General features: G+C 46.6%; 1 protein-coding gene and 1 pseudogene across 1 annotated transcript in view; both read left to right on the top strand.

The window, feature by feature from the left end:
- SYNPO2 (synaptopodin 2) overlaps window positions 1–26,299 on the top strand; it is a 141,315-nt gene extending 115,016 nt beyond the window's left edge. The window contains exons 4-5 of the mRNA XM_019744523.3: window positions 260–2,427; window positions 22,752–26,299. Coding sequence (XP_019600082.3) covers window positions 260–2,427; window positions 22,752–23,276 — 2,693 coding nt within the window. The 3' untranslated portion in view covers window positions 23,277–26,299. The remainder of the gene's footprint in view (window positions 1–259; window positions 2,428–22,751) is intronic.
- A 143-nt stretch (window positions 26,300–26,442) lies between these two features.
- LOC109454123 (cysteine and histidine-rich domain-containing protein 1 pseudogene) lies at window positions 26,443–27,313 on the top strand (annotated as a pseudogene).
- The last annotated feature ends 415 nt before the right edge of the window (window positions 27,314–27,728 follow it).

The raw sequence follows: 27,728 nt of genomic DNA, 5'->3' as shown, positions 1-27,728 counted from the left end.
ATGAAACATACATTCACATCAGCACATAAAAAGGGATTGGCATGAGCAAGTGAAACAACGCTCTTTAGAGTTACGGGCGTCGTTGTCACTGCGCAAGGACACATTTCAAGGAAAATGAAGAGAGGTGGGTTGGCCGGCTTCAGCATCCAGCGCCCCGTGTTCAGTCAGTGGTTTTCCCGTGTCCCCCCGGGAGCGGACTTCCCAGTGGCTGTGCGTGTCCCCTGAACTCGTCATCTCAGTGCCTCTGTCCTCTCCCCAGGGCTCCGGAGGAGTGAAAGCCTCTCCGAGAAGCAGGTGAAAGAAGCCAAGTCTAAATGCAAAAGCATCGCCCTGCTCCTGACCGACGCCCCCAACCCCCATTCCAAGGGGGTGTTGATGTTTAAGAAGCGGCGGCGGCGGGCACGGAAGTTCACGCTCATCAGCTACGGGACGGGCCAGCTCGGGCGGCAGGAGGGCGCGGAGGAGCAGGACGACGGCGACGGCGGCGGGGACGACGCCTGGGAGGAAACTGTGCTGGGCGCCAGCGAATCGGACGCGGACGAGGAGCTGCCGTCAGACGCGGACGACAGCGCGCTCGCTGTGAAGTTCGACTGGGATTCGGGACTGGTGGACATTGAGAAGAGACTGGGCCGCGGGGACAAGATGGACGTGCTGCCGGACACCACAGGCAAGGGGGCGCTCATGTTCGCCCGCAGGAGGGAGCGGATGGAGCAGATCAGCGCCCAGGAGGAGGAGCGCGCGGGCGCGGCGCACGCGGACGGCCTGGGCGCCGTGACTTCCTACCAGGCGGCCGAGCAGGTGTCGGCGACAGTGCGGAGCTCGGCCAGCAGGAGCTACGTCGGCGTGAGCCGGGGGCCCGGCCCCGCGCCCCAGCACAACGGCCTCAGGGCGGCGCCCGAGCCGGCGGAGGCCAGCAGGATGGCGCCCACGAACAGGACGGCCAAACCCTTCCCGGGGTCTGGGAACGCGCCCGCCACGCTCTTCTCCCCATCCCGGAGCGTGACCAGCCCCATCGCCGACTTCCCCGCGCCGCCGCCTTATTCTGCGGTCACACCGCCCCCGGAAGCCTTGGCCAGAGCGGCGTCGAGCCCCGTGGCCGGCCCGGCGCAGCCCCCGCCGTGGCCGCAGCCCGCCCCGTGGTCCCTGCCGACCTTCTACGACTCGTCGGAGCGCATCGCCTCCCGAGATGAAAGGATCGCGGTGCCGGCCAAAAGAACAGGCATCCTGCAGGAGGCCAAGCGGAGAAGCACGGCGAAGCCCATGTTCACCTTCAAGGAGCCCAAAGTGAGCCCCAACCCCGAGCTCCTGTCGCTCCTCCAAAACTCGGAGGGCAAACGCGGCGCGGGAGCCGGCGGCGACTCGGGCCCCGAGGAAGACTACCTCAGCCTAGGGGCGGAGGCCTGTAATTTCATGCAAAGTTCCTCTGCCAAACAAAAGACGCCACCTCCCGTCGCTCCCAAACCTGCCGTGAAGTCCTCGTCCTCCCAGCCAGTCACTCCAGTTTCTCCAGTCTGGTCGCCCGGAGTGGCTCCCACGCAGCCTCCTGCCTTCCCCACGTCCGGCCCATCACAGGGCACGGTGGTCTCGTCCATCAAAATAGCCCAGCCTTACTCTCCCGCCCGGCCCGCGAGTGCCCTCGACCTGGCTGGTCCCTTCAAAGGCCCACAAGCAGCAGTGGCCAGTCTGAACTCCACAGCCAAGCCCACGGCTCCCACACCAGCAGTGGGCGCTGAGCACGCTGCCGCGGCGGGGCCGTCCCACGAGCTCCCCGGGATGCGCGGGAAAGGGGCCCAGCTCTTTGCGAAGAGGCAGTCGCGGATGGAGAAGTACGTGGTGGACTCGGACACGGTGCAGGCCCACGCCGCTCGCGCTCAGTCCCCCACGCCGTCGCTCCCGGCTGCGTGGAAGTACTCCTCCAACGTGCGAGCACCGCCTCCCCTGGCCTACAACCCGATCCACTCCCCGTCCTACCCACCGGCCGCCATCAAGTCCCAGCCGGCAGCGCCACAGGCCTCCAAGACCAGCAAGAAAAAGGGGAAGAAGCCCCTCAATGCTTTGGATGTCATGAAGCACCAGCCCTACCAGCTAAACGCGTCCTTGTTCACTTTCCAACCTCCAGATGCCAAGGCTGGCCTCCCCCAGAAGTCGCCCGCCAAGGGCAGCTCGGTACCGGCCACGAAGCAGCAAGCTCTTCCTCCCCGGGCAGTGAACGCCAGCTCGCCCACCGGCCCGCGGGCCTCGTCTGTGTGCTCGGTGCCAGCCTACAGCGCTCAGCCTGCCTTCCTCGCGGAGGCCACCTCACCGGTCAGCGCCTCCCCGGTGCCCGCGGGCATCCCCAGCTCGCCGAAGCAAGAGTCAGCCTCGGCAGCTTATTTTGTGGCGCCAAGGCCGAAGTTCTCAGCCAAGAAAAGTGGTGTCGCAGTTCAGGTGTGGAAACCATCGATAGCGGAAGAGTAATCTTGTAGCGGAAGCCGGGTGTCCACTTTGCTTGAAACAAATTGTTTGCAGTGTTACCTGAGTCCCCGAGAATGCCTAGCAAGTCCTCCACTTACTTATTTCACTTGTCACCTGCCAGTGGGGTCCAAGGAGCATAACACTCTTAATGAGTCTAAATCTGACGCAGATTGATTTAAACCGTATTTATCTTCTTTGCACACTTAAAAACTCCGGGGCAGCCCAGTAGACATGTGCCATTGTATTAGGTAAGCGGGGTGCCTAGGGCTTATGCGTTAGCCGCGAGAGACAGTGATCAGCGTGCCGAGCTCAGGACACAGCGCTCGTAACAGGGCAGCTGTGGTCCTGTGGAGAACGGCTCAAAGTCGTGAATTGACTGAGATTTCCTTTTTAAGCAGCGCCTTATCTCTGTTTCTAGTGTTGAGAGATAAGAAATTCATCGAGGACAGGGATGGCTCTGGTCTGTCAACCTCAGCCAGCCGTGTGACACGTAGGGGAGGCGCCGGGCATTGGGGCGCGTGCAGGTCAGTGAGGGGGTGAGAGAGAGGGTATTGGTGATTACCGAGCACTTAGGATGTGTCCAGTTCCTTGCCAGGTGGCTGACAAATAAGAGCTCATTTCAGAAGACTTCTTTCAAGTCCACGGGCCGGGTGAGGAGAGCGCCCGCTAGAGAGTGGTGCCCACGCCCTCCCGTGACTTGAGAAGCTCAGTGAGTACCTCCGCGGCCCATGAAAGCGCACGTGGTTCCCCGGCTGAGGCGGGCGGTGGTCAGAGCGACAGGGCAGCGTGTGGAAGGGGGGGGGGCTGCAGGTAGAGGGCCATGCCACCACGGTTTTCCCTTGGAGCGGGCGGGCTGCGGAGCACAGGGGCTGACTGAAGCACGAGGGGCGGAGCGCGCGCGTGGAGGCCGGAGCGGGAGGGCGCGATGGTTAGCATCCCTTCTGAGCGACCGCACACGCTTGTTTTTCTCGCGTTTCTTTCGCCTTTTGTCAACTGCTTGTCCCACTGTTCCTTGCAACACTATTCTCGCACCTTGACGTTATTATTTATGTCTGACGGACCAGAAGGATTCAGGCAAGGTTACGCTGTAAGTGTGGACGGGTCACACAGCATGCCATCCCCCAGCTGGCTCTGAAGTTAGTGTCACTGAGCGTAAACCGAAGACTGTCCTCATATCTATTCTAAGTCTGAGTCTCACCAACCACGGAAAATATTCAACATGAGTTAATGTAGAGAACACGAAGCATTTTTGACAGCTCAAGATGACATGCAGCCCCACATCAGGGGAAAACCATCTCCTCCACACAGGAGACACGGTTAAAGACCTCTCATAAAAGCTTGCCTGGTTTCAGGATACATGGTACCACTGCAATCCTCTGAAAATGTCTGTATGCCTGTTCTTTTTCTGCTGTCACTGTCAATCTGCTATATTTTTCACTATCCTATTAAAATATCACTTTCTTCTTTATCTGTTCAATGTGTTTTTTAAATTCCTGCCTCTACGAGCTGCTCTGACCTGTCATTTCTCTGATAACGCTCTTACACTGCTCCCAGCACATGTGTGTTTCCTTTTTGTGAGCATAGCCACTTTTCCGTACATTGTACAACCGCAAGCCTAAGTCCTTGTGAGACCTCACACTCCGAGGAGAATGAAGCCAGTCACCGAGCAGTGGGCTGATCCTTCTGCTTTTTCTCTGGGAAACCTTCCATTGCCTTTGGTGGCAGTCAGCCTAGAGGTGAGAAGTACAGGGTGTAGCTCGGTCTCTTACTTGCCTTTGTGGGAAGTCAATTAGGACGAGTAACACAGCAGAAAGAAAGACGCACCCTCTGCGTTATGTGACCCTACGTTTGTATGACTCCTTCCACACACGGGAAGTCTGTTGCATGCTGTGCAGTTTGCATTCTTTTCTACTAGAACCACCAAAAAAGGTGACGCAGCAAAGATCATTTTTATTCTAACTTTGCATTCTTCACATAGCATTCAGAGAACGGCATGAGTTAGAGGAAAGATTCGGAACACACAAGGTAATCAGTCTGAGATCATCGGTTCAGAAGGAGCCCGTGATGGTGAGGACCCAGGGGGATCCCCAGTTGTCCAGTGGCCTGTGGTCTGTAGGCATGGGACGTGTCCTTGGTTGTTTCCTGTCGGACAGGTGGTGATCTTAGAGCCACTTTTTGGGGTTGATGACTAGACATGACTAACATGAGTGGGACTGTTGTGCGGCTTCTAAGGAGCACACCAGGCACGCAGGCAAAGCGTCCTCAGCTTCAGCTGGGACCTGGGAACATGGCAGGCATCTTGACTCACACAGTTCCACATCACACACATCACAGAAAAGGGCAGGAGCCCCCAAACTGTGTCCACAACAGTGTGACCTCACCCCGAGCGAGGCACAAGGAGCAGCTGCTCCCGCAGCGAGAGTTGCCCTGTGCCTTTTCTCCCCAACCGGGAGCCCCTGGGAACCTGTGTGTGCAACGAGCTGCAGGGGGCACCTTTCAGGTGGGAGCTGTGGGAATGATGTCAGCATGGCAGGTGGGAGACAGGACACGTGAGCTCAGCTTCCCTCCCACCGGGCACCCTTTGCAACCCTTTGTGTCTGGCTTTGCTGTGGTGGCAGCTGTGGGCGTGTTGGCTGGCCATGGGGTTTGGGGAGGCAGTTTTTGTTTAGTGTTTTAGCATCTTGCCTCTTCCCTTGTCCTTTGTTAGTGGAATTCCTGGGCAGAGCACCCATGTCGTCAGCACAGTAGCAACGATTATTACCTGAGTGCCAAGGTTACGTTGGGTCCTGCATGCTCTGTCCCCTAGGAATCCGCAGCATGGTTTCCCAGCACTGGGTACAAAATAAAGTGTAATCCCAGGCACTGACCGACTGCAGGACCTTATGCAACGTTCTTTCCACGAGTTTCCCCGTAATGATGTCTCAAAAGCAAGTTTGCACAACGCTAGATAGTTTCATTTTATTGGGGTCGCCGTGAATCACAGTAAGATCAGGAATCTGAGTGTGGTCACTGTGATCACAGCACTTGCAGTTTTATTCTAGTATTTCAATAATTGACACATTTTGTTCTGAGAAGGGGAAAAACACACAGTTTCTGCATTTTGACTATCCATTGGTAGGATAAACCACACGTTTTTAGGACTATGTTTTCTAACACACATTTGGGTTCTTATTCTAGATGATGTAAGTTTGTACTTTAAAATATATCTAGTATGATTGTTAATGATAACGTGTATCTCATTTAATCGTCACAAAAAGCAACTCACTTTAACCGTAGGAAAGCTGATCCAAGTTACAAACAGTTCTTTAGGTACGTGAGCCAGGGTTCTGTAACGATTCTAGAGAGTGCACACAGAGCCCTTTCAAGAAGTGGGTTGGCTTTTCATGCAGCCTAACGTCTAGCCTAGAAGCAAGGCACATCTGAGATGTCAGAAGCCGCCGTCATCGTTGAAGGGGGTGGGCCGGCCTGGGTCAGACCACTGTGCTGTTCAGTTACTGGGTTACGAACGCCTGGTTGTGGCTCTGCCTGGGCAGGTGACTTGGACACACTCTGGCACTGTCAATGAGGCCTTGTAGGGCGCGAGGCACGTGGCTGGTAGGTCTGACTTGGGATGCTTTCAGCGAAACCCCGTCTGTGTATCATTTCCTCCAATTATACACTGGAGGACCTGACAGCACCCCTGTTCTAAGGGGAAGTCCCAGAAACCCTCAGCTGTTTGCTGAGTCACCACTGGCGGGGCAGGAAGGGGACTGAACTGATAGTCATCAGAAAGAAGTGACTGTTTTCTGAAAAGCGAAATGCGTAAAATGCTTCACGGAGGGCAGCCATAGGCCGTGTACTTGTTCCCTCTTAAAATCAGAGTTGTTGAGTTTGCTTTAAAATTTGTTAAAAGTTCATGAGAAAGATGTACATTCTTCCCAGAAACACTGACCATCACTGGTCCTGTGTGCCCTCATCACTGGACTCTGGGGGACACAGAGACTCATGTAACATGTAAGTGCTGCTGAGGTCATCAACAAGTGTTCTGGGAAAAAAGCAGCATGGAGTTCTCTCGACTTCCCACCAGGGCTGGCTGAGGCCGCCCGTTCCCACGGGGCCCACACACCAGGCAAAATGGCCACAAGAGCCACTTCCTCCCTTTATGATTTAATTTTTTTAAATAAAGTACAAAAATCACAGGCCTTCCTATGAAGTATGAGGCCCATAAAAACCAGCCCCAAATCAGAACTACTAGTCTCTGATGTTATCAGCTGCATCCAATTTTCTTAACGTTTTTTTAAAACTTAAGGTTTCCCTGGCGTGTGTGTCTGTACACTTACCATTGGCACTTGGAAATCACAGATCTCACTACTCAGAGAGGCAACTGAATGAAGAGAAATTTAATTTTAAAATTGAATATTAAATCCTGTCACACATTTCTCAGACTTCTGACTTTATCAAGGGTTGGCCGGCTAATATCTCAAGTATAAAGACAGAAAATCAGGCATCTATAGGGTTCCACAATTTAAATAATTACTATTAACACATAGAATTTCTTAAATTTTTATTTTTGGTTCCACATGTTTACCTCATTCTTGCCATGTTTATCTAAATTATGTGTGCTTTATGACTGTGAAATATACATTCAGGGTCCCTAATAAAAAGCCTCCCTCCCCACTCCCTCCCTCCCTCCCTCCTTCCCCCTTCCTCCCTCCCTCCCTCCCTTCCTCCCTCCCTCCCTCCCTCCCTCCCTTCCTCCCTCCCTCCCTCCCTCTCTCCCTCCCCCCTGCCTCCCTCCCTCCCTCCCTTCCTCCCTCCCTCCCTCCCTCTCTCCCTCCCCCGTGCCTCTCTCCCTCCTTCCTCCCTCTCTCCCTCCCCCCTCCCTCTCTCCCTCCTTCCCCCCTTCCTCCCTCCCTCCCTACTCCCTCCCTCCCTCCCTCACTCCTTCCTTTCCTTCTTCCCTCTACTTGATATTAATTCTCAGAACAACGATCGCATTCCAATGTTATCGGAGGCCTCCTGCTTTCACAGCCCTACCTCTCCAGCCCCTTGGTAACTATGAATGGTTTGTTCATGAAAAACAAAACAAAAAAAAACAAAACAAAGGATTGCAATTGGCTCTGAGTTGTGAAGAAATGCACACTGTAGGCAAAAATTGAGAAAGTAAATATAAAAAAACAAAGTGTTTTGTTCTCCAGGAGACACTGTAGAGGTCAGGGACTCTCCAAATTCTTTATTTGGTGGACTGGTCTGTTTTCCAGGCCACTGCAGGGCCCTGCGGCCAGCATCAAGGTCTAAGTCAGGATGCCGTGGGGGGATGGGAGCTCAGCATCACGTTTGTGCCACATCCCGGGAGCTGTTAACTAATTTATGGCAGTGGTGACAATAGCTAGCATCAACTGAGCGCAAACTGAGGGCCCTGAATTGTGCTGAGTGTCATTCACAGAGTGTGTCTTTTTTGAGGTATAATTGACATATAACATTACATCCATTTCAGGTGTCCCACATGGATCGGTAATGTACACTATATTGTGAAATCATCACCACAGGCCTATTAACATCCATTACCTCACAGTTATTTTTCTTTCTTATGATAAGAACTTATAACATCTACTGTCTCAGCAACTTTCAAACACACAACACTGTATTGTTAACTATTGTCACCGGGCTGTACATTACGCCCCGGGACTTATTTATCTTATGATAGGAAGTCTGTACCTCGTGACCCCTTTCACTCATTTGCCCCCACCCCCGCCGCCTCTGGCAACCACCATAGGCGAACTCTTTTCATCCATGTCCTATGAGATAGGTGGCATCATTGTCCCCAGCTTCTAGATCACACATGGGATTCTGGGGCACAAAGAACGCGCCCACGGTCACGCAGTGTGCAGGAGTGGACCGGCAGGCGTGACCAGTGACACTGTGAGTTCATTCTCCCCTCAGTTTCCCTGAGAGGGAAGCTGTGATTACCCCATTGTACAGATGACGCCTCTGAAGCTCAGACGCTAAGCAGCTTCTCCAGCAGTGGGCCAGGGTGGGCGCTAGAAATGCGACATCAAGTCTGTGCTCTGCTACAGCACTGCCTGTCCCCAGGCTCCTAGGACCCTGAGTCCTACCATGTGAGACCTGTGCTCTGCTCACCCAACTTCTCCAAGAACTGCTGTGTACACTTTACAGGTGGCTTTGAGCTCACCGAGTGACACCTGAAAGGACCCCACTATTTCCTAAAACTGCCCAGCAACCCAGATGCTGTGAGAGCATGTTGGAAAAGAAAACCAGCCTGAAAAAGAAGCATCTGTTTTTTAAGTAAAAAATACAGATTGGACAGTGATTTTCATCTGAGTTCCCCAAATTCTTTCATTTTCTTATTTCAGGATGAATAGACGATATTCATGGGCTGGAAGTGGGGAGGAATGTCATTTACAGAAATAAAGCAAAGTGAAACTCTCTGCCTAAAAAGGAGTGTTCCCCTTGGCTTCATGCCGTTGTGACAAAATGGAATTCAGGGAACTTTCTTAGTAAGGGGTGAAGCTTGGCTTGCTACTAAACCCACAATCACTTGAGACGTTTCAACAAGAATAACTCTAAACAGAACAGTGCTGAGGAAGTCACGAGGTTTCAGTGTTTCAACCACGCTCTAAAAGATAGTTGTCACTGGGCCCTTAAAGCTCGCGGTCTCTCCCAGCCGAGGTAGCACTCGTCCTGGATGTGTGTGAGGCATCTCCTTTCTGTGCCTCGGTGTCCTCAATGGAAGCCTTCACAGTTATCTCTGTCAGCCTTGCCAGCAAGGACATTTTACACTGTTTATTTCCAGTAGGTTTTTTTTTTTCTTCCCTTAAACTATATCCTATTGTTATTTGAAAACATCTCCTGAGGAGCTAGTGTAATGGATGCTGAACGTGGGTTCTGAACATTTCCATCACTCACTTCAAGGAGAGATGTGAGCTTCTAAGTTCATTGTAAAAACCCCCCATCGTATTTGCAGAGCTCCACTGTCTTAATTTAAAACCAGAGAGCCACTGAGGAGGTAACAATTGTGAGAGCTAAGTATATGCTAGATGCCATTCTAAATACCTAACAAATGTTAACTTTTACTCATAAAATGACCAAAGTACGAAGTAGGCACTATTACGATCCCACTTTACAGATGAGAAAGTTGAGGTGAAGTCAGGGAACTTGTCTGGAGTGTGGAGGCTAAGACAAGACCTGCCATTCCAGCTTCTGGGCCATTCTCTAACCACAGGCCACGTGGCTTCTCTTGATCACAGGGAGACAAAGGTCACAGAAGAGGGGAACTGCCCATCAGACAATAAGCTGAACCCAAGTAAGAAACAACTCGGTTACCTAAGGCTTCTAAGTCAAAGTAAGGCATATTGTAAAAGCTTCTTAGACTTCAGACCCACGCGATAAACACCTATGCACAAGGAAAGCTGTGGTCTCACTTCCATCAGCCTGTTTGCTTCTGGCTCAGTCGATGGTGGGGCGATGCCTAACATTTTGCCAGTTACCGCTTCACAAACAGCCATGAAGCCCTGGGCCAAATGCCGCAGGCATCCCCCAGCATCACGTCACCGGGCAGGGCTAATTCACGCCAGGTAAATTAGGGACAAAGACGAGTGACGAGGAGAAGGTTCTCACGTTTTAGCAACGCTAATGCGGCACAACGTTCCCCCCAATTTTTAGATTCAAAAAGAAAGCCACGATTTGATTTAGGGGAAGCAGAAGGTAACCGTTTCTTCACGGTACTTCACGTATGATGAGGTGAGACCAGGCACGTCACGCAGCGTTGGGAGGCTCAGCTCCCCGTGGGGCGTGTGCACGCGTGGAATCGCAAGCAGGTCAGCCTCGGTGCCTCAGTCCCCTCAGCAGTGGGGACAAAGGGCGCCCCTCACAGGCTGTGAGGGTGAAACGCAGCAACGTGTCGTGTGGCCGCAACACTGCTTGGCACAGAGAGCCTTCAGCTCAGAGCAGCTGTGAAGATGACTGTAAAGGGCTCTCAAGGAAATAGCTACTGTTTTAAAAACTTCCCAGGAGGAAGACACACAGCAGTTAACAAGTCCCTTTGTGTTCTCTGTTGACAGGAAGCCCAGCTAAGGGCCTAACACACATGCAGAGAGCAGAAGCAGAGTCTGTCTGAGTCTTGTGGGGGCGGCGGGGTCCTCCTGAGGATGCTTGTCTGTCTGCTCCCTTCTGGACCTTCCCGGGCCTGGATCCCTCTGTTCAGCCTGCCGGTCTTCATCTGCTGAACAGGCACTGTTGTAGTGGTAGACAGGATTCCCAAAGACTGCTTCAGTGTTTTTGAAAATGAAGCATCAGCTGTGAGACTGACCAGTACTGAACAGAACAACCGTGGTGCATTTGGCAATATAGCGAGAACCCTTGTGGGGAAACGCACCTTAAGTATACTCTCAAAATAGGATAGTTGGAATCCTGGGCAAGGTCCTGGGAGGAGGGCCGAGCTTAAGTAGGCTGGGATATAGATCCCAGAAAGTGGGGCACACTGTCCCCGAGGCCACCCCAATTCAGGCCTACAGCAGTTGGGGCTCCGACCCAGCCTGGCCGCCTCTGAAATGCAGCAGACAGCTGTTCCCATCCCTCCTCCCGAAACCATCCCAGGACAAAGGGTCAGCAAGCTGGCCTTTTGAGAGTAATCGATCCCCTTGCCCCAGAAGCACGATCGGTTTCCCAGAGCAGAAAGAAGGAAACGTGGGTCTGAACAGAGCGAACTCCCAGCTCACCGCAAGTGGTGAAAAAGCAGTTCTCAGAAGTGGAGAAGCTGATGGAGGGAGGAACCTAAAATTCAAGCTGCCTTTCCAACCCAGGGAGTGTTTGTGGCTTTTCTGGTACTTCCAGAATCCTTCTGAGTCAGAAGCAGAAGTGAGAACCGATCTTGAAGAGAAAACAGTCAAAACCAGTTGAGATTCTGAAAATCTCACCTGATTCCCAAATTGCTTTTGTTTCAAATGATATTAAATTGATTCAGTTCAGGTTTCCTTTTATGCCATTTAACTGCATTTTTTTTAACAAGTGAAAAGCAACTAGCTATCTTTCTTGTACTGCATACTTCTTAGTTCTTTTTTCTCTAAACATATCTCAGATTGATTTTTTTTATTTTTTATTTTTTTATTTAATGTCCACACAATCATCCTCTAAAGCTAAAAACCAGTGAGAAACAGGCCGGAGTGCTATAAACCAAGGGCTAATGGGAAGCGTTACAGCCACCCTTCCACATTAGGGATTTCCCTAATCACAGTTCGCTGAGGGCCTGGCCCACTGACTACCTATCAGGGCCCATCAGACAGAGCTATCACCTTTCACATAAACCCAGCACGGGCTAAAGAGATTTTGAATTCTACATTGTGAAATATCCAGCAAAATGCCACAACTCACTGTGGGCGGCACAGTTGAAATACAGAGCAAAGCAAAATATATCACTCACAACATTCGATTTGCACTTCAAGTCACCAACGAATAGGTTTCCTTTATGTGCAGTCCTTCCGTTTTCGCACTCTACTGCCTGCAGTGTTCTAACACACAGTTTGCCAACTTTGGTCCCCGGGAAAGATTGAGACCACCCCCCACCCGGCCTCACCTTAGAAATTAGGATTCAGAAGGTTTGGGTGGGGCCCAGGAATTTGTTTCTGTAATATACACCCCAGGTCATTCTGATGCTAATGGGCTGTGAACCACAGTTGGAAAAACACTTTTCTAACACACAAAGCACTTGAGTCCACTTTATTCTCTGAAACTCTAGGTAGTTTTCCAGTGCAGCCACGGGCCAGCCAGACTCGGAAACTGCTCCCGCTTCCAGCCGCGCCAGGCCCGGCTGAGCAGAGGCCCCCGCCGGGAGCCCCACACGGCGACTTTACTCTGAAAGTCCAGCAGAGAGCAGCAACATGCTCTTCCCGCTCTCCCTCTGAAACTGCACACGATTTGCTTTGAACGTTCTTTCTTATTTATCTCCTAACCAGGATAGAAGAATAAAGAGGGCCTTGAGATGTGATTGTATCTGATGAAGGCCGAGAATAAATATTTCTAGGAACAGAATGATACAATTTTATCATCTGGAGAAGGGATTGTACCAAGGTCCTTATCTCTGGGAAAGGGATTGTATGACTTCCCTTGGCTGGAGGGCAGTAGTCTGTTATCTCCCATCAAAACTGTTCTTAGTAATAACTAACTTAAATCTCGCCAGCACCAATGAAAACATTCTAATTTTGGGATCGAGGCTAAAGGAGATTGTTGAAGCACTTTGAATGCTAATAAGGTTTTTAAAATGAAAACAAATATGATTGTAAAATTTTCAAAATTAAACAGAGGCTCATGCACTTCACGGATCATAGGGAAAGATCCTAATATAGTTGTTTAACCTTATCATTAAGATGATCAAATGACGTGGTGGAATGACAAACCACAAAACCCGTCAGAGGCTGTGTAAGTAGCCAAAGAGTGTGGAACAAAGGGACAGGGACAGCCACTGAGTAGCAGCTTTGATCCCAACTACAGTATTGTTTTCAGACCTTTGACGCACTCAAGTTTATTTCTGACACAAAAAGGAGGGCAAGGTGTCTGGAGCTTCTGTAACACGAGCTATGTCTGCACACTTCCCAGTGGGTGGAGGAAAGACCGAAAGGAGACAGGCGAGAGCGATATTTGGGGAACTGCACCGTGGATGAGAGTAAAGGTCTCTATTGGTGAAAAAGAAAAAAAGTGAGGACTTCTGAATGGAAATTACAAGACAGCCAGTTTCAGTTTAACTTAAGAAAACTTCAAATACTGGTGAGAAAGCCAGGGAGGAAGTACCGTATATATTGGACACACGAAATGTGCTAAGTTACTTAATTTACATGTACTTCGTTTGATTCTCACAACAACCTTCTTTGGTGGAAATCATCCTCATGTTTTCTTAAGTCAGAAACTGAAGCTCAGCGAGGTTAAGGCATCCGGCCAGCGAGGCACAGACACACCAGCCGGGCCTAGATTTCCCTGTTCTCATAATCCTGTGCTTTTCCCACTGCACTGCCTACCAGGTGTGTTGTCAAAGTAATCCCTTCCTGGAAGCGTGATTGAAGGATCTCGAAATCCCTTCCCTAAGTTTTTACGACGTTCTATATAAATATCTTCTAAAAAATATCCGGGTTTTAAAATTTTGTATTTTGATGCAGTTCAATACTTTTAAAAAACTAGGGTTTAAAACCCCACAAGACAAAATGTGTTCGTTCCTTACCACTTTACAGGATATTTGAGAAAAAAATACCTTAAAATCAAATACATTTTTTTCTTCTAATGACATAATTTTTCTTTCTTTGAAGCCATGACTAGAAAGATTTGCTTGGCGACCAGTGTCCGTAAAGATTATAATTCCGCCCAACTATTCTTGAAACACACAGATAATTCCTGAGAAGGGAGCATTCTGGAACTCAGAGGGGCTTCCAGTCCTTGGGCTGCCATTAGGTGCCCTGGAGTAAGGTAGGAAATGGGCTTGCCGTACTGTAAAGCAGAGCTTCTAGTACCTTCTGCTTATCGTTTCATTTGAATAACTAGATCTCTCCAAACTTCGCTGTTAAATGCACCTTCCATTTTAAAAAATCATGTCAAATGTACCATGCATTCATACAGAAAGCAATTTTTTTGCAAGAACCATTTAGTAATTATTTTCTTTGCTTTCACTACTCAACCTGTTCTGTTGTCATTTTGTTTTGTTTTGTGTTTAAATGTCTATAATATTCTACCTAGCACCGTCAGCCATGCTCAAAGTCAAAACGCTGTCTTGGGCATGGGCAAAAACTTTTAAGTATCGAGGGATGCACTGCACTGCCAGACTTCGTCTCAGCTAGACTTCAGTTTTTGCAAAAAATGGACTGAGCTAGACCGACCTGAATTTAGCAACTAGTTATAACATCAAAGTTGCATTTCGTCTGGGAATATCTGACCCAAGGTGATAAAACTGTAGGAGATTCTCCCTCAGGCCCTTCCAATGAAAGAATTGGGAGGTAACTTTCATCCTGGCTAAAATGCACACAAAAACTCTGACCTAAGTCACGAGTGTGTGATTCCTGGTGGTCCCTGATCATCGAGATAAGCCCTAGACATTTCTTTTTCCATCCCTTCCCCAGTGTTTTTTGCGTTTTAATGGCTAGTTGCTTAAGAAGTTCAGACATACCTATTACTGAAGGATCTCTTTTCTTCTCAAACGTGTGTTTATGAGGGCCTAGACATTTTAGTACTCCAGACGGTATGTTTTATCTCAGGCTAAGACTATCCATGCAAGGTGTCTTAGAGGGCTGATAAAGTATTTGTGGCTAATTCAACAAGGCTTTTGTTAATTCATGTCTGCATTTGCATGGATCAATACTGAAAGTGAAAAAGGCTTCTTAGCAATTAGATAGTCAATAACCAAATGACATCATACCAAAATGAAGGTGAACTTGAGAGTGGGGGAGTTGTCAGAGGAATAAGGAGTGAGGTCTTCTGAGTAACTGTGGCCCACACAGCAAAACTGCCATCTATGGTGATGCAATGTCATGTCTGGATAATTACATATTGCTGTTTTGTGAGTGCATTATGAAAGCTATGCCTCTAGGAAAAGCTGTAATAACAGTTAATGCCAAGGGCAAACTGAAATATTTGGTCTCTAATTTTAACAGTTCGATAAGTAGACAAGAATAATAAGACCTCATGAAACATCCCCTTGATCCTTTAATGGGTTGGGAGTAGTAGTTTCAAGTGACGTACATGCTTCCTACTTTGAAGAAATGTACTTGGAAGCTGCTAATAGAAGATGTTTCAGTTTCTCAATCATATTTGAAAAGCAAACCCCATGACTATCTTTGCTTTAATCTATTACCCCCTCTGTCGTCTTTCATATATTCCAGAATAACAATAATTCACTTGAAAACCTCACTTACTTTTTGGTGTTCCTATGCCTGTAAAATGAAATAGCATATATGAAATTATTGTGTAAAGTCCCTCAAACAAAAAAGATGTCATCGAATAAAATTTACCACTTGGACCAGAGATGTGGTAAGAAAATTAGGCAAAATTCTTCCTACTCTGAGTTTAAGAAAACAAATTGGCGGTGATTTCCCAGACAGAATTATAGTTTTCGTTCCTAATTTTAAACATCACTCTGGGGCCATGTTTTGAACAAAGGAAACATAAATACGATTTTGCAGTAAATCTTAAAAAATTCTCAAGAACAGTAGGTTAAACATTTTCCCCAGGGCTCAAGATATGAATCAAGGGATTTATTTAATTAGCTTAAAAACGTAATAGACAGAAAAAGTTTCCAAGACCAAATAAGTCAGTTTCCTCATACTGTAGTATCTGCATCCTTGTGAAGTAATGTCGTCACGTTTTGTATAGTTGTGGACATGTCTCTGTCATTACTGTTGACCAGATTTGATTTGTCAGTTTAACGAATTAAAAGTTGCAACAGAGGCCTGCTCAGCCATTTGGAGAATGGTGTCATGCAAAGGACCCAATCCAGGCTGCTAGATGACATGTGCGTGTTTCTTAAGAATTCTTGTTCTTGGCTTTTTAACTGATAAAAATTTCCTCTGAGAGAGCAAAGCCTTCCTACCTAGGAAATGAGTTTGTTTCAGGACTATTAGGTCTTTTTCCAATACACAGACATAAGAAACGTCCAACCTGTGGATAATTTTTATAAGAGTTTATTGGAACCTAAACTCATGACATATGCCAGGGAGCAAGATCTCAAATGCTCCAGAGCAGGACAGTTTTGCAGCTGCTTTTATGCTTCTGAAATTAGGGAGGGAAGTAAGGAAGATTACAGGGAGGGTAGGAGAAAGCAAGATGGGGACTGGATTACAAGATAGTTAACAAGGTTATGGGCTCTGTGAGGGTCCTCACACCTTCCAGGGGCATTGCTTCTGGTGTTTCAGAGGTGTGATAACCTAGGTGCACAGGAACAAAGGGCAGGGTTGCTTAACACCTTTCACTTAAGAAGTTACAGGTCCCGGGGCGGGACTCCCCACAGTGACCTGCCCAGCTAGGAACTCATGGTTTATCACAGTGCGGCAAGTAGCAGGCACATGATCTGTGAGAAAATCCTCTCTTAGCCCCACTGGTCCTCTAAGATAAATGCACATACATTCATGGTGACTTCTTTCTGAGGATGGTGAAGGAGGAAACGGTTGCCTGGATTTGTGTTGGCAAAGATACTGAGGACATTAAGGACAGCTAACGCTGCAGTCCCATAGTTAGAGATATTTCAGTGGTTTGTATCATTGAGCAGAATTGTCACTCTAATTAGGTACATAGGAAAAGTGTTAATTTTATACCGATAGCGATGACTGTCCTTTATTAAGTGCTCACCACACGCCAGACACTGACATTTTTCTCTACAAAAATCCACCACAAGGCCGAAGATTCATTTACTTCATACAGGATAAACACCCTTTGTTCATAGTGAAAACCACTTTTTTTTCCTGTACAAAAATTGATGAAATTTGAACTTTTGACATATGTTATATATGTTATTCATTTTTTTTTACTATGGTGGGAATCTACATGACTTTTACTGCTTAAAACTTTTGAGGAGAAAACTTCAGAAAGTATTTTGAAATGTGTTTAAAAGATTTTATGTTCAGACTAATGAGAGTAGACATTTATAAAAATATACTTAAGGCTTTCCCCCAAGAATTACAAAAAAATATAACGGCAATTCCACCTATCTAAATAGAACATGGTCTATATTAATAGGAGTATTTTCATAGGCCATAGTTTGTACACTTCCTTTTTGAGGATAAAAGAAGGTGATTGGGTAAAAATTACTGCTGTAGTAATTTCTTTCCACTAATAGATCTGATGCCTTAAAATACATTATGGAGATAAAATTTAATATCTATAGCTTTAATTCTTCAATTTCCCTATACAAACACATTCCAGCTGTGTGACTTAGGGTAAATTACTTAATGTCTATGCCTCAGTTTCCGTATTTGCAAGGTGGGGTTTATAGGGTTGTTCAGAGGGTTAAACGAGTTAGCAGAGCAAAGCAATTAGAACCGTGGCTGGTAGGTCGTAGAAATCTCTCCCCTTTAGTTGCTGTTACCATTGCTTCTAAGATGAAAGGCACACAGACAGACGTCCGTCCGTGTGCAGACTCCTCCTTCACAGCAGTCTCCCTGACCTTAAATGGATGTGGGTATTCCTATTCTTTCAGAACAGAAGGTTAAAGAAGGTCAAGGAGACTCCATGTTGGCCCCCAGGTCTGGCAGGGAGATGAGGTCAGCAGTGATACTTCTGGTGGCGGGCGGCAGGCAGTGGCTGGCACCGCAGTCGTAACTGAGGGGCGTGGCGCTGATGCCACTTCAAAGGCAAGGCTCCCTCCTATTTTTATCCTGGGTCGGCAGCCTGCCCATGCACTTGCCTCTTGAACAGAAGGTTCTGCCAGGTCTCCGACACCTTTTAAGGCCTCCAGACTCTTCTCACAAGACCATGAAGACCATTTATCACAAGACCATTTGTTGTGCTATGTGGCGTTTGATTTATAAAGGCAATCTCTCCTATCCGCACAATCTGGAAATGGTAGCCAGCATTGTTAGCATTTTACAACCAAAAAAGCAAGGCTGGGAGAGGTTGAGTGACGTGGGTAACAAGAGGCCAAGGTAGGATCCCCAGAACAGTGTGACCTGGGCAAGTTCACTGCCCCATATGTCATCCCGGCTTCCACAACCCTCACCTCTTCTCACAGAGGCATTTGTTTCCTGCAAACATAAAGTAAAAGTCTGTTGTTTTGGAGCCAAACATTTAAAGTCAACCTAAGATGAATTAAGAGGAATTAATTAGAGGCAGAGCCGAGACGAGAGGCTCTCCTAAAAGACAGCTATCTCTCTTTCTGAAGACTCAGTGTGTCTGTGGCATTCACGGGCCTATTTAAGCGGTGCATGGTTACTTGGCTACTCTTCCATCCCATAATACGATGTATGAGTCCTGGGAATCCGCACTATTCTTGGCTAGCAGAATCATACTGTGATTTCTGTCTAAAGAAATGGACACTCCTCATTTTTCAGATAAGAGAGCAGTACGACAGAAATCCCAAAACTCTACTTGGTAGAAGAAAATTTAAGAGTCACTTTAAGAAGGCAGGTCCCAGGAATATGAGATACAAAAATGACCTTAAAAGTCTCCTCACCAGCCCCTGCCCCAACTTCAAGCTTGACTGTATCTACGTCCTCTCAAGGGAGCATCTTCCCTACATTTAAAGCCCTCTAGGTAAAGGGATTCCACAGATCTAAGTAAAGGGATTCCACAATCTCCCGTGTTCAAAGAGGAGCAGAGAGGCCAGGTGGGGGAGAGAGCAGGAGATGCAATCGGAGGTGCAAAGAGGGGCGGGACAGCAGACTTCAGAGGGCCTGTGGGTCAGTGAAAGGACCTTTTCTTTTTTGAAATGAGAGGCCACTGGAGGGTTTTAAACAGAGGACTAAGTGATATCATCTGATTTCGGTTTTCACAGGATAATGTTGGCTGCCATATTGAGAATAGACTAAAGGAGTGAGGGTGGTACCAGGGAAATAGGAGACAATCCAGGCAAGAGACTGTGAAGGTTCAGCCAAGGATGGTACCAGGGGAGGAGGTGAGAAGTGGTTGGTTGTGGGATGTATCTTGGTGCTGACAGATCAGCTGTAGAGGGTAAGGTGGCAGGAGCCACCATGACACCAATGATGGACCTGAGCAAACGGGAAACTGGGGAAAGCCTGTGCCTTCTTTCTCCTCTTCAGGTGCCCTTTCACGGAGCTCTCCTGTTTAGAAATTCTAGTGATTAGAAAGGCAAAAGCAATGCCATTTATTTCCATTGGCTTTAATTGGAGTCTGCTTATGAGAAAGTATATGTTTGTGCTGAGTATTTACTGACAGGTGTTTCAGAGAAAGGAGCGGGAGGAGCTGAAATAACATTTGTCTGTTGTAGACACTTTCTCTGCCAGGCATATGTAAGCAGGATTTCAGCCAGGAGAGTGTTTTCAGCTTTTGAGGTTCACGGTATGAAACAGTCTGAACTTCAAAACACGTATTACATTAAATTTCTCTGGCTTCTGGGGCTTTTGGCATTAATTTAGAGATCACCCTATTGTCCCAAGTAGACCTCACACTATACTTCCTTTTTTAATGGTGTTTCCTGCCAGTTAAATTGGTTACCAGACAGTTTAACAAGGACGCTAACTAAGCTGCTTCATTAGCAAGCTGAGTGATTCAACAATCAGATGACAGGAAAAGGTGGTTTATGTGAAGCTGAGAGGGGCTGCAGCGCCCCTGAGCTTTCAGCTTAGTGGAATGGGGGCCCCATGGAGTTAGCCGGTGCAAGGATGGAACGGATATTCTGTTTGAAATAAACTGGGTTGGGTGAGTTTAGGTGACCACAGAACTACTCCTAAGTGGGAGGACATTCCTGAGAAAGTCACCGGACCCGCCGAATCTCCAGCAGTGGCAGCGGAGAAAGTCCTTTCATTAAAAAAATTAAAGGGTAATTGGAGGCAAAGAGAAAGAAGCAATTTGATGGCACATCACACATAATGCCGATTTGACATCTTGGTTTGAGTTAATGGATCTCATATGAAAATTTAAATTCTTTTGATAGTAATACAACCCATGGTGGAAAACTATAACCAGGACTCAACTCCTGTTATTCTAGGATCCTACCAGCAGACAAATTCCAAAACGGAAGAAAGACCTCAGGTCCCTTTGGTCATTTCTGGTTCTGGGCATATCACACTGGGTATCTCAGCTAGCCAAGCAGAGAATGACTTGAGCCTTGGGACAGAGACGGACAGAAAGAAATAGCACCCAAGAACAAGACAGGAAAATCGCTTTGGGGAAATACATCCAAATTAGGAGTTTGGGTGCAAGCAGAGACGAGAGGCTGGCAATATGTTTGGCACAGAGACAAGGATGAATTAATACCTAAAGACCTATTTATTTATACTACAGGTGCATGTCTAACCTACGACCATTGGTACTTTTATCGTCTATTGTTAGCACTGGAAGGAATAGGTCAGTCAGTATTCAGAAGTCGTTCTGCTCACTGAGGTCTCCGTGTCTTCCTCCACAACCAGGCCTGCTGCGCTAGTGGGCACGCGTACATTCTACACGAGATGTGTTTGGCTTCTTTACCTTCAATACTATTTTAAGGTTGTCGTCAGAAGGCCTTGACTTCCTCTTTCAATGACATACTTCAAAGTTCCACTTTCCCTCCACACATTCAACTGATGAATGTTTATACCTTAGCTGAAAAGAAATCTTTGATCTCTTTGTTATTAGGATGCCATTCAACAATGTTTTTCGAACGTTCTAATTTCTGGTAAGTTTCCATTCTGAAGAATTTGAAACTAAATAGGTGGGAGAAAGAAAGACCACAAAATAAAGATTTTTCTCTTTCATCCAGTGTTTACAGATGGCCAATCACTGAAGTGTATGCACTTCCAAATATATTGCTGATTATTTCTTTTTCCCATTATTAGCGGGCGCTATTAGCCCCCTAGGTGCATATTCAGGAGCCTCTCCTGTATTTCTGTAGAGTCTGGGATCCCTGTATTAGCACCTCTACAAGAATCTATGGTTTTAAAGACCGGACTAGAGCAGATCCCTGGGGAGCTCTATCCACCCCGTGGAAGACCAGGTAAGGCAGGATCACGGGGCTCTGAACACCGTCCCGGGGACTCTAGACCACTGCTGTTCTGTCCTCCATAGGTGAGGACAAAGGGGACATGTGACGTTTACTACAGGAGATGAGAGCTAAATGGCTCTTCATCATACAGAATGTTAATACTTCTCACCATTTAGAAAGCCCTCCCATTGGTCCTGTGGAGATGGGTGGAGACTCTGCTCTCAGCTGACCTTCTGGGACTCACTGACTTGGCACCGCAGAGTTAAAACAGCTCTGCGCTGCGTGTCATTGAGGGCAAGGGATGCACTGAATCGCCTTTGTCTTTCCAGGCTCACAGCAGAATGCCTGGAAACATTAGGGGTTCAATAAAACTTTTGTTAAATGAGTGAATGAAGGTAATGCATAAATCATGTGAAATAAATCCATAAATGGTCACTAAAATCAGACTTTTCCCCCTCCCCGACTAAGTGAAAAGGATTTATTAATTAGATCTAGATGACAATAAGGAGATTAATGAAAACAAGCTTTTGCTAGGATTCAACCATTGTTACGAAAATGTTGATGATTAAAGAGAAGTAAGACCCATTATACTGATCCCCTTATTTTTCATATGTGAGCCAAGAATGAACCGACCACCTTTTTGTGTTTGCCTAATGGAAAAAAAGAAGCAAAACAATTGAATCAGAGGTATTTTGTCAAATCCTGGTTTGCTACTCACTTTAAATTTAAGAACTTGATTAAAAAAGAAAAGTTGTTGAAACTGGGGAATTTGAACACATTTTAAAGCATAACAATGCTTTTATTCTAGAAACACAGCCTTCAGATGCTTACAAAGCTTGCTCATTTCCCCTCTGTGCACACTTTTACTTTTGCCAGGAGTGTCTAAGCATCTCATGCAGAGGGGGATGAGTAAAGAAACACAGGAGGGTCCAAGGGGAGAACCTAAGAGCTTTTAAGAAATTATAGTTCTGCGTATCAGACAGCCCAGGCATTTAGCTCCCACAGCAGAATGTTTCCAGGGCTCAAACTCAAAGAAATAAGGAATGTGATACACATAAAAGGGAGACAAACACACGTGAAACCGTGGTGAAGTGTTTCCTTCAGAGACACGGATGAGCAGTATGCCACACTCAGGAAATAAAGACGCACGTGATCTTCACCAACATCAATAGATTTCGAGAGGAAAAGGCCATCCACTCCATCACACCGGTGACACCAAATGCATCTAAGTAGCTGTTGCTTGGTTTTGCATAAGTTGGCACTAAAGTACGACAACAGGTTCCAAAGCGCTTGGGAGCAGGAAGTACAAAGCCCAGGAGGTCACAGCCTGTCTCTAGGGTTGTAAATAGGTTTTGTTCTTCTTGTACCAAGACAACAGGACTCGAATGAGGGCGGGCCCTACACACAGATGTGACTGGAGGGCAGACAGAAACAGGGGCTCCGGGGAGGACAGGCCCCGCCGTGCTGGTTATGCCTGAGACATGGTAGCATCAGAACTACGGGCTCAGAGACAGAGGCTGAGTCCCAGCCCAGAGTCCCTCCTGCTCCAGGGAGGGGCAGCCGGTCTTGGCTTTACGACCAGGCCCTGTGGGGACTTGGTTTTACACTGCTTGGTCATGGTGCCGAGAATAGTCTGGAATAACTGTCAGCACACACCCAAATGAACGAGATATACTGACATTCTCCTTGTTTCTAGGAGAGGGAACGCTCCCTGTCTCTTCCTGGAAGACCGGTCCCACCCGCCCTTCCTACAACATCGCCGTGGGCCTATCAGCCGGCCTGGAGCTACCCTACCGAGCCAGCTGGGGGGTTCGAGAAAGCCAGCAGGAGGCTGACCCCTTGGGAAGCGGCAGCACAGTCTCCTCTTGGCAGAGTGGATGCTGCCTTTAAGCCCAGAAGCATCCAGGAATCCATCGTGGCAAACGTGGTCTCAGCAGCTCGGAGGAAGGTGCTTCCCGGGCCCTTGGAGGGCTGGAATGAGACACTGTCCTGCGTTCCCCATGCCCCAAGGGCCAATGTGGGCACGTTTGGGCGACAGCACAGTGCCGTGTCCCTCCCCAACGACGGTATGCTCACCAACGCCCAGTATGGCCAACAGCCGCCATACGCACGCTACAGGCAGCCTTCCAGAAATGATTCTGAAATCATGTCTGACCACTGTCTTTCCGTAGCCGACGGCAACTATAACCCACAGCCACGGGGGTGGAGACGCCAAACATGAAAGTCAGAACTGGTCGTGTGCCACCGACAACAGTAACTTTTCCACGATCCTTTGCAGGGTGTTTGACTTACCCGTACATTTAGACTCATGCCGGGCTTAGCTTGTTCCCAGACGCATCTCTCTCAGCGTGTGTGGCGTGTACACATGTGAGTGGGAGCCATTTCCTTGTCTGCTGGTGCATGGAGAATTTCTTTGAAGAAAAAAATGCATTTTCTGCACTGATGTGCAGGCACTTACACCTAATTCACAATCCCAATTCCATCTATGCCATGAACGTGGGGGAATCTAGGCAACCAAACCAAGCTCAATTAAATGAAATTCCGCCTTTTCTTCTACGAGTCTTGTTCCAGGAAGGAATGAATGAAATGCAGTGACTGTCACCAGCAGTGACACGAGCTGTGTAACACTGCAGAGGCTTTCGGGGGCACGTGCCAGGGAACAGTCAGTCCAGAAAAAACATGTCCTTGGTGTTACTTTAAGCATGGCTCAGAAACACTTACAAATGTATTAAAATTCAGGTCTGGTTTTCAGAATTGAAATATAGGCATGCTCAGAAAGAAAGAAAAATCTGAAAGTAAGATGATTATACATTTCAGAGGACTTTTGAGGTAAATGGTGTAACGCGTGGGGAGTAGAAAGACTTAGGTCTAGGATGTATTTTTAATCTATTTAAAGCCAGCAGCCTGAGACAGGAGTAGACTCGGGGTTCCAGTGCCCTCATTGGTCAGAGGAGCAGATCAGATGATCTAATCTCTTGTATCCTTAACAGCTCTGATACTCTGAGATACTCTCATTGATGCATTATTCATTTTTGTTGCTCATCGTATAAATATCAGATTAAATTTAGGAGTGGATTAGGTCAATGGTGTCACTTCAGTATCATTAAAGGTCTAAAGGAATTGTTGGGCGGCAGGTTTTGTGCTACGTGTTACATGGAGTGAGGGTTGATGTGAATAAAAAAACGTGATGGATTTAAGGAAGTGGTAGATGGATGTGTCTGTTATTATGCAACTGATGGGCATGACCATTTATTTAGTTATAGAAAACATGCCCCAGGAGCCTATGCAACAAGTGGTGTTTCTTTACATCAAGTCATCACCAGGATGTTCAACGGAAGCCAGACGGCTGCTTGGTCCATCCCATGACCCGTACCCGTCAGCGCGACCACGAGACAGTCAAGCACCATCCTCACCGCTATAACCGCAAAGTATCAAACGCAAGGAAATTCAACGTACGTTACATCATAAGCAAGTATTGACACTATTTTAAAACAAAAATTAAAAAAAAACACATTTGAGTATTCAAAACTTTCTTAGGTTTTTAAAAGTGATTATTTTACTTTGTTTTACTTTTTAACTCTTGAACTTATCATTATGATGGTGTCTTTCACAGAATAAAAGTTAAAAAAAAAAATTTCCAGGATACAAGTGACCCCTTCCCTTGGAAGTGAAAGAACACAAATTTGAAGAAATCACAAGCTCTATTATTGATGGACCCAACCGGATACTAATTTGTTTAGTTAAGGAGAAAAGATGAACATTTTCCAAAGTTATAGTGTTAAATTATCTGACATTGAAAGAGTGTTAATTTTCTCAAATTATCAGCCATACTTATTGACTCCTGAGAGTTTCCATGGAATCTTAAAAGTAATGCCGGGCATATTGACTCATCTTTCAGCAACTTCTCGGAGACTCTCCCACACGAAACACTGACTCCCGTCAAACTTTTCTTTAGTGGTTGAATTATTCTAGATGGGAATATTTTAAGATATGGGTGGTTTAGCGGGAAAGACTTTGCCTGATGGAATCAGACCATATTCTGTTGCTTTCTTTTATAAATGTTGGACATTATTTCCATGACTCCCAAGATTTGATGTAGCGCAATTCTAGAAGCTGATATACGCTGTACTATTATTCACTGAAACTTTCACTAGACTCAAAATACAGAGAGACAGACGTTTTAAACTTAAATATTATTATTATAACACAGCTATCTTCCTCTTTGCATGCACGAGATCAAAATTATAATTTGTATTAAGTTATCTGAATTTATTCTAGACACCAAGAAAAAGACAATCCATGGCAGGAAAGTTGTGCATTTTACGCACAAAGAAATGAAGGTCTCATATGTTTATTAGAAATCGATGTTTCAAGAAGTCATGCTTTGCAGATATAATTCTGAAAAGCAAAGTGCCACTGTCAAATCATCACACAATGTATTGTGGGTATTTATCACCAGTTTACCTGAAAAGGAGTGAAGTTGGATTGCTTACATTCAAGCTGTTGTTTGAGACAGGACACTGCCACACTGAGATCTAGTACCTACCTGTGAGTGAGACGACATACCTAGGTAACTGTCAGATAGACACAGACAGCCCTTTCTGAAAAGAGCTGCTGCTTGTAAATGCATGCCACATTTGTTGTGAAGACCTTTCTGCTAGTAGCAAGATTTCCTGTTTTCCCATAGATTGAAAGCATTCTCTGCAAGTACAGTACGCCAGCCATAGGGACGCTAACTTGGCTCCTTTCTTTCCTCTTGAGTTTAAATACCTTATGACTGCATGTGTGTGGAGTGTTCGTGATTACAATGATTTAAATTGTGTCTAGTATTTTGAGTTTTATAAAGGCACAGATTCTAGTCCATTTATCTCTGACTATGTCTCTTTTATGCTTTGGCACCACAACTCACATTGGAAAGGGCCAGCCTATTAGGGCTCAAGCACATAGATGTATTACTGAATTGAAACTTTGGGTTAAAAAATGGTTATATCCAGTAGGCTCAGTTATTATAATTAGAGAGGCGTTGTAGAAATGTTTGCTTTTTAAGAGAAAGTAGATTTTCACATTTGATTTCCAGTCAAAGTAGAAGTACTACACTGTCCACACTTGTCCATTAGGGAAAGACTGTTTTCCTGCTAATTAGATTGACATTTCCACCTGTGTTTATCCCAAAAGACTGTATTTAAAAGATACACACTGAAATTCAAAAATTATATTAGTAATAAAAAGTACCTTGAAAATCAACTGAAAGAGGCTTTTCATTTTTCCTTATGAAAAATTGCTTTGAATTAGTCTTCACCCCAAAGATTTAATCTTATTTACTACATATTTTTAAATTTTAGTTTCTACAATATCAGCTTCCAGACACATCAAAAGAATTTCACGCTCACTGCAACATTTTAACTGTAACATTTAAAAACTTAAACCTTATCTGAAAATATGATTGGGCCATTTCCGGAAGCCAGTAGCCGCCCCCGCCTTCAGACCGCTGGTGGCAAATGCACCCTCTTGCGGTTCCCAGTGTTTGGGCCTGACTGGGAGGGTGGAGAAAGAAATGGGGCTGCAGTGGGCCCCGGAGACCAGTTCCGATGACGCTCTCACACACCACCCAGCTGCACCAGTCTTTCATGACACATTGAAGGCTTGGTCTTGCTGAGAGGAAGAACTGATTTTCTGATTTTTTAAGCACGACAGCCTGTATGAAAGGTAGATGTAATAGTGAAAAGCCCCCCGGGACAGTCATGCCTGACATCAAGGCTACTGAGAAGAAAGAGCTGTCTGAAACGAAACTCAAATTCCAGGGGCACATCATTCAAGCCCCTAAACCAGGAACAGCAGTAAGGAGGCCACGCCCAGATGAACCAGTGACAAATTTGGAATTAAAAGTATCTGCCTCCCTAAAACAAGCATTTGATAAACCATCATCGGGAAATGAAGAAAATAAGAAAGGAGGCCACGATGAAGTTCCGATTGGGGCCTCATGTCAAAGACGTATCAGGGTCTGCAGTGTCTAGAAGCCTGTGTATATCATTCCAGAGTCCTTACTTCCCATGAAGGGATGAAATCCTGGAGCTGTTGTAGAAGAAATTCAAAGCTGTTGAATTTCTAAAACCGCCCTAGACTCACTCGGAGAATCTACCAGGTTTGTCATCCCAGGACTTCCCACCACTTGTCCCCTATGGGCTGGCCCAACACTGACTTCGGGTAAATAGAAGCCTTCGTTATAGAAAAGCATATTTAAGTAAAACTGAAAAAATGGCTCTGGTGCTTCTTAAATAATAGTAAAACTATCAGCTGGGGTGTCAGCTCCCTGATCAATAGGTATCTTGCAGCTGAGGTTTTGACAGTTTTTTTCTTTTGAGGGGGGTGTAAAATCTGAATAAAGTGACTTTTTTTTCGGTATTCTGAAAAAAAAATGTTTTTTAAAAGGCCAGCACTTGGAAACACACTTCAAAAATGAGGACTGTTTTAAAGATTAAAATGACGAAAGGGATAGTGGCTCTACGCTGACGCTCAGGCCATAGAAAAAGCCCCTTTTCTCGAGGAATTCCCAATGCTTGTTGGACTGTGAATTTCAGAACACACGGAGAGGGAGGCAGTGTTATCTCCACATGGAGCCAGTGACAGCCTGAGGCCAGGAGAGAAGCTGGGAGACCAGCCAGTGTCCCTGGCC

The sequence above is a fragment of the Rhinolophus sinicus genome, chromosome 15 (assembly GCF_057876585.1).
Source record: "Rhinolophus sinicus isolate RSI-liver-muscle chromosome 15, RSI-T2T, whole genome shotgun sequence".
In the NCBI taxonomy this organism is placed as follows: domain Eukaryota; kingdom Metazoa; phylum Chordata; class Mammalia; order Chiroptera; family Rhinolophidae; genus Rhinolophus; species Rhinolophus sinicus.
Note: the sequence above shows the minus strand (reverse complement) of the source record. Positions and strands in the feature narration are given on the sequence as shown.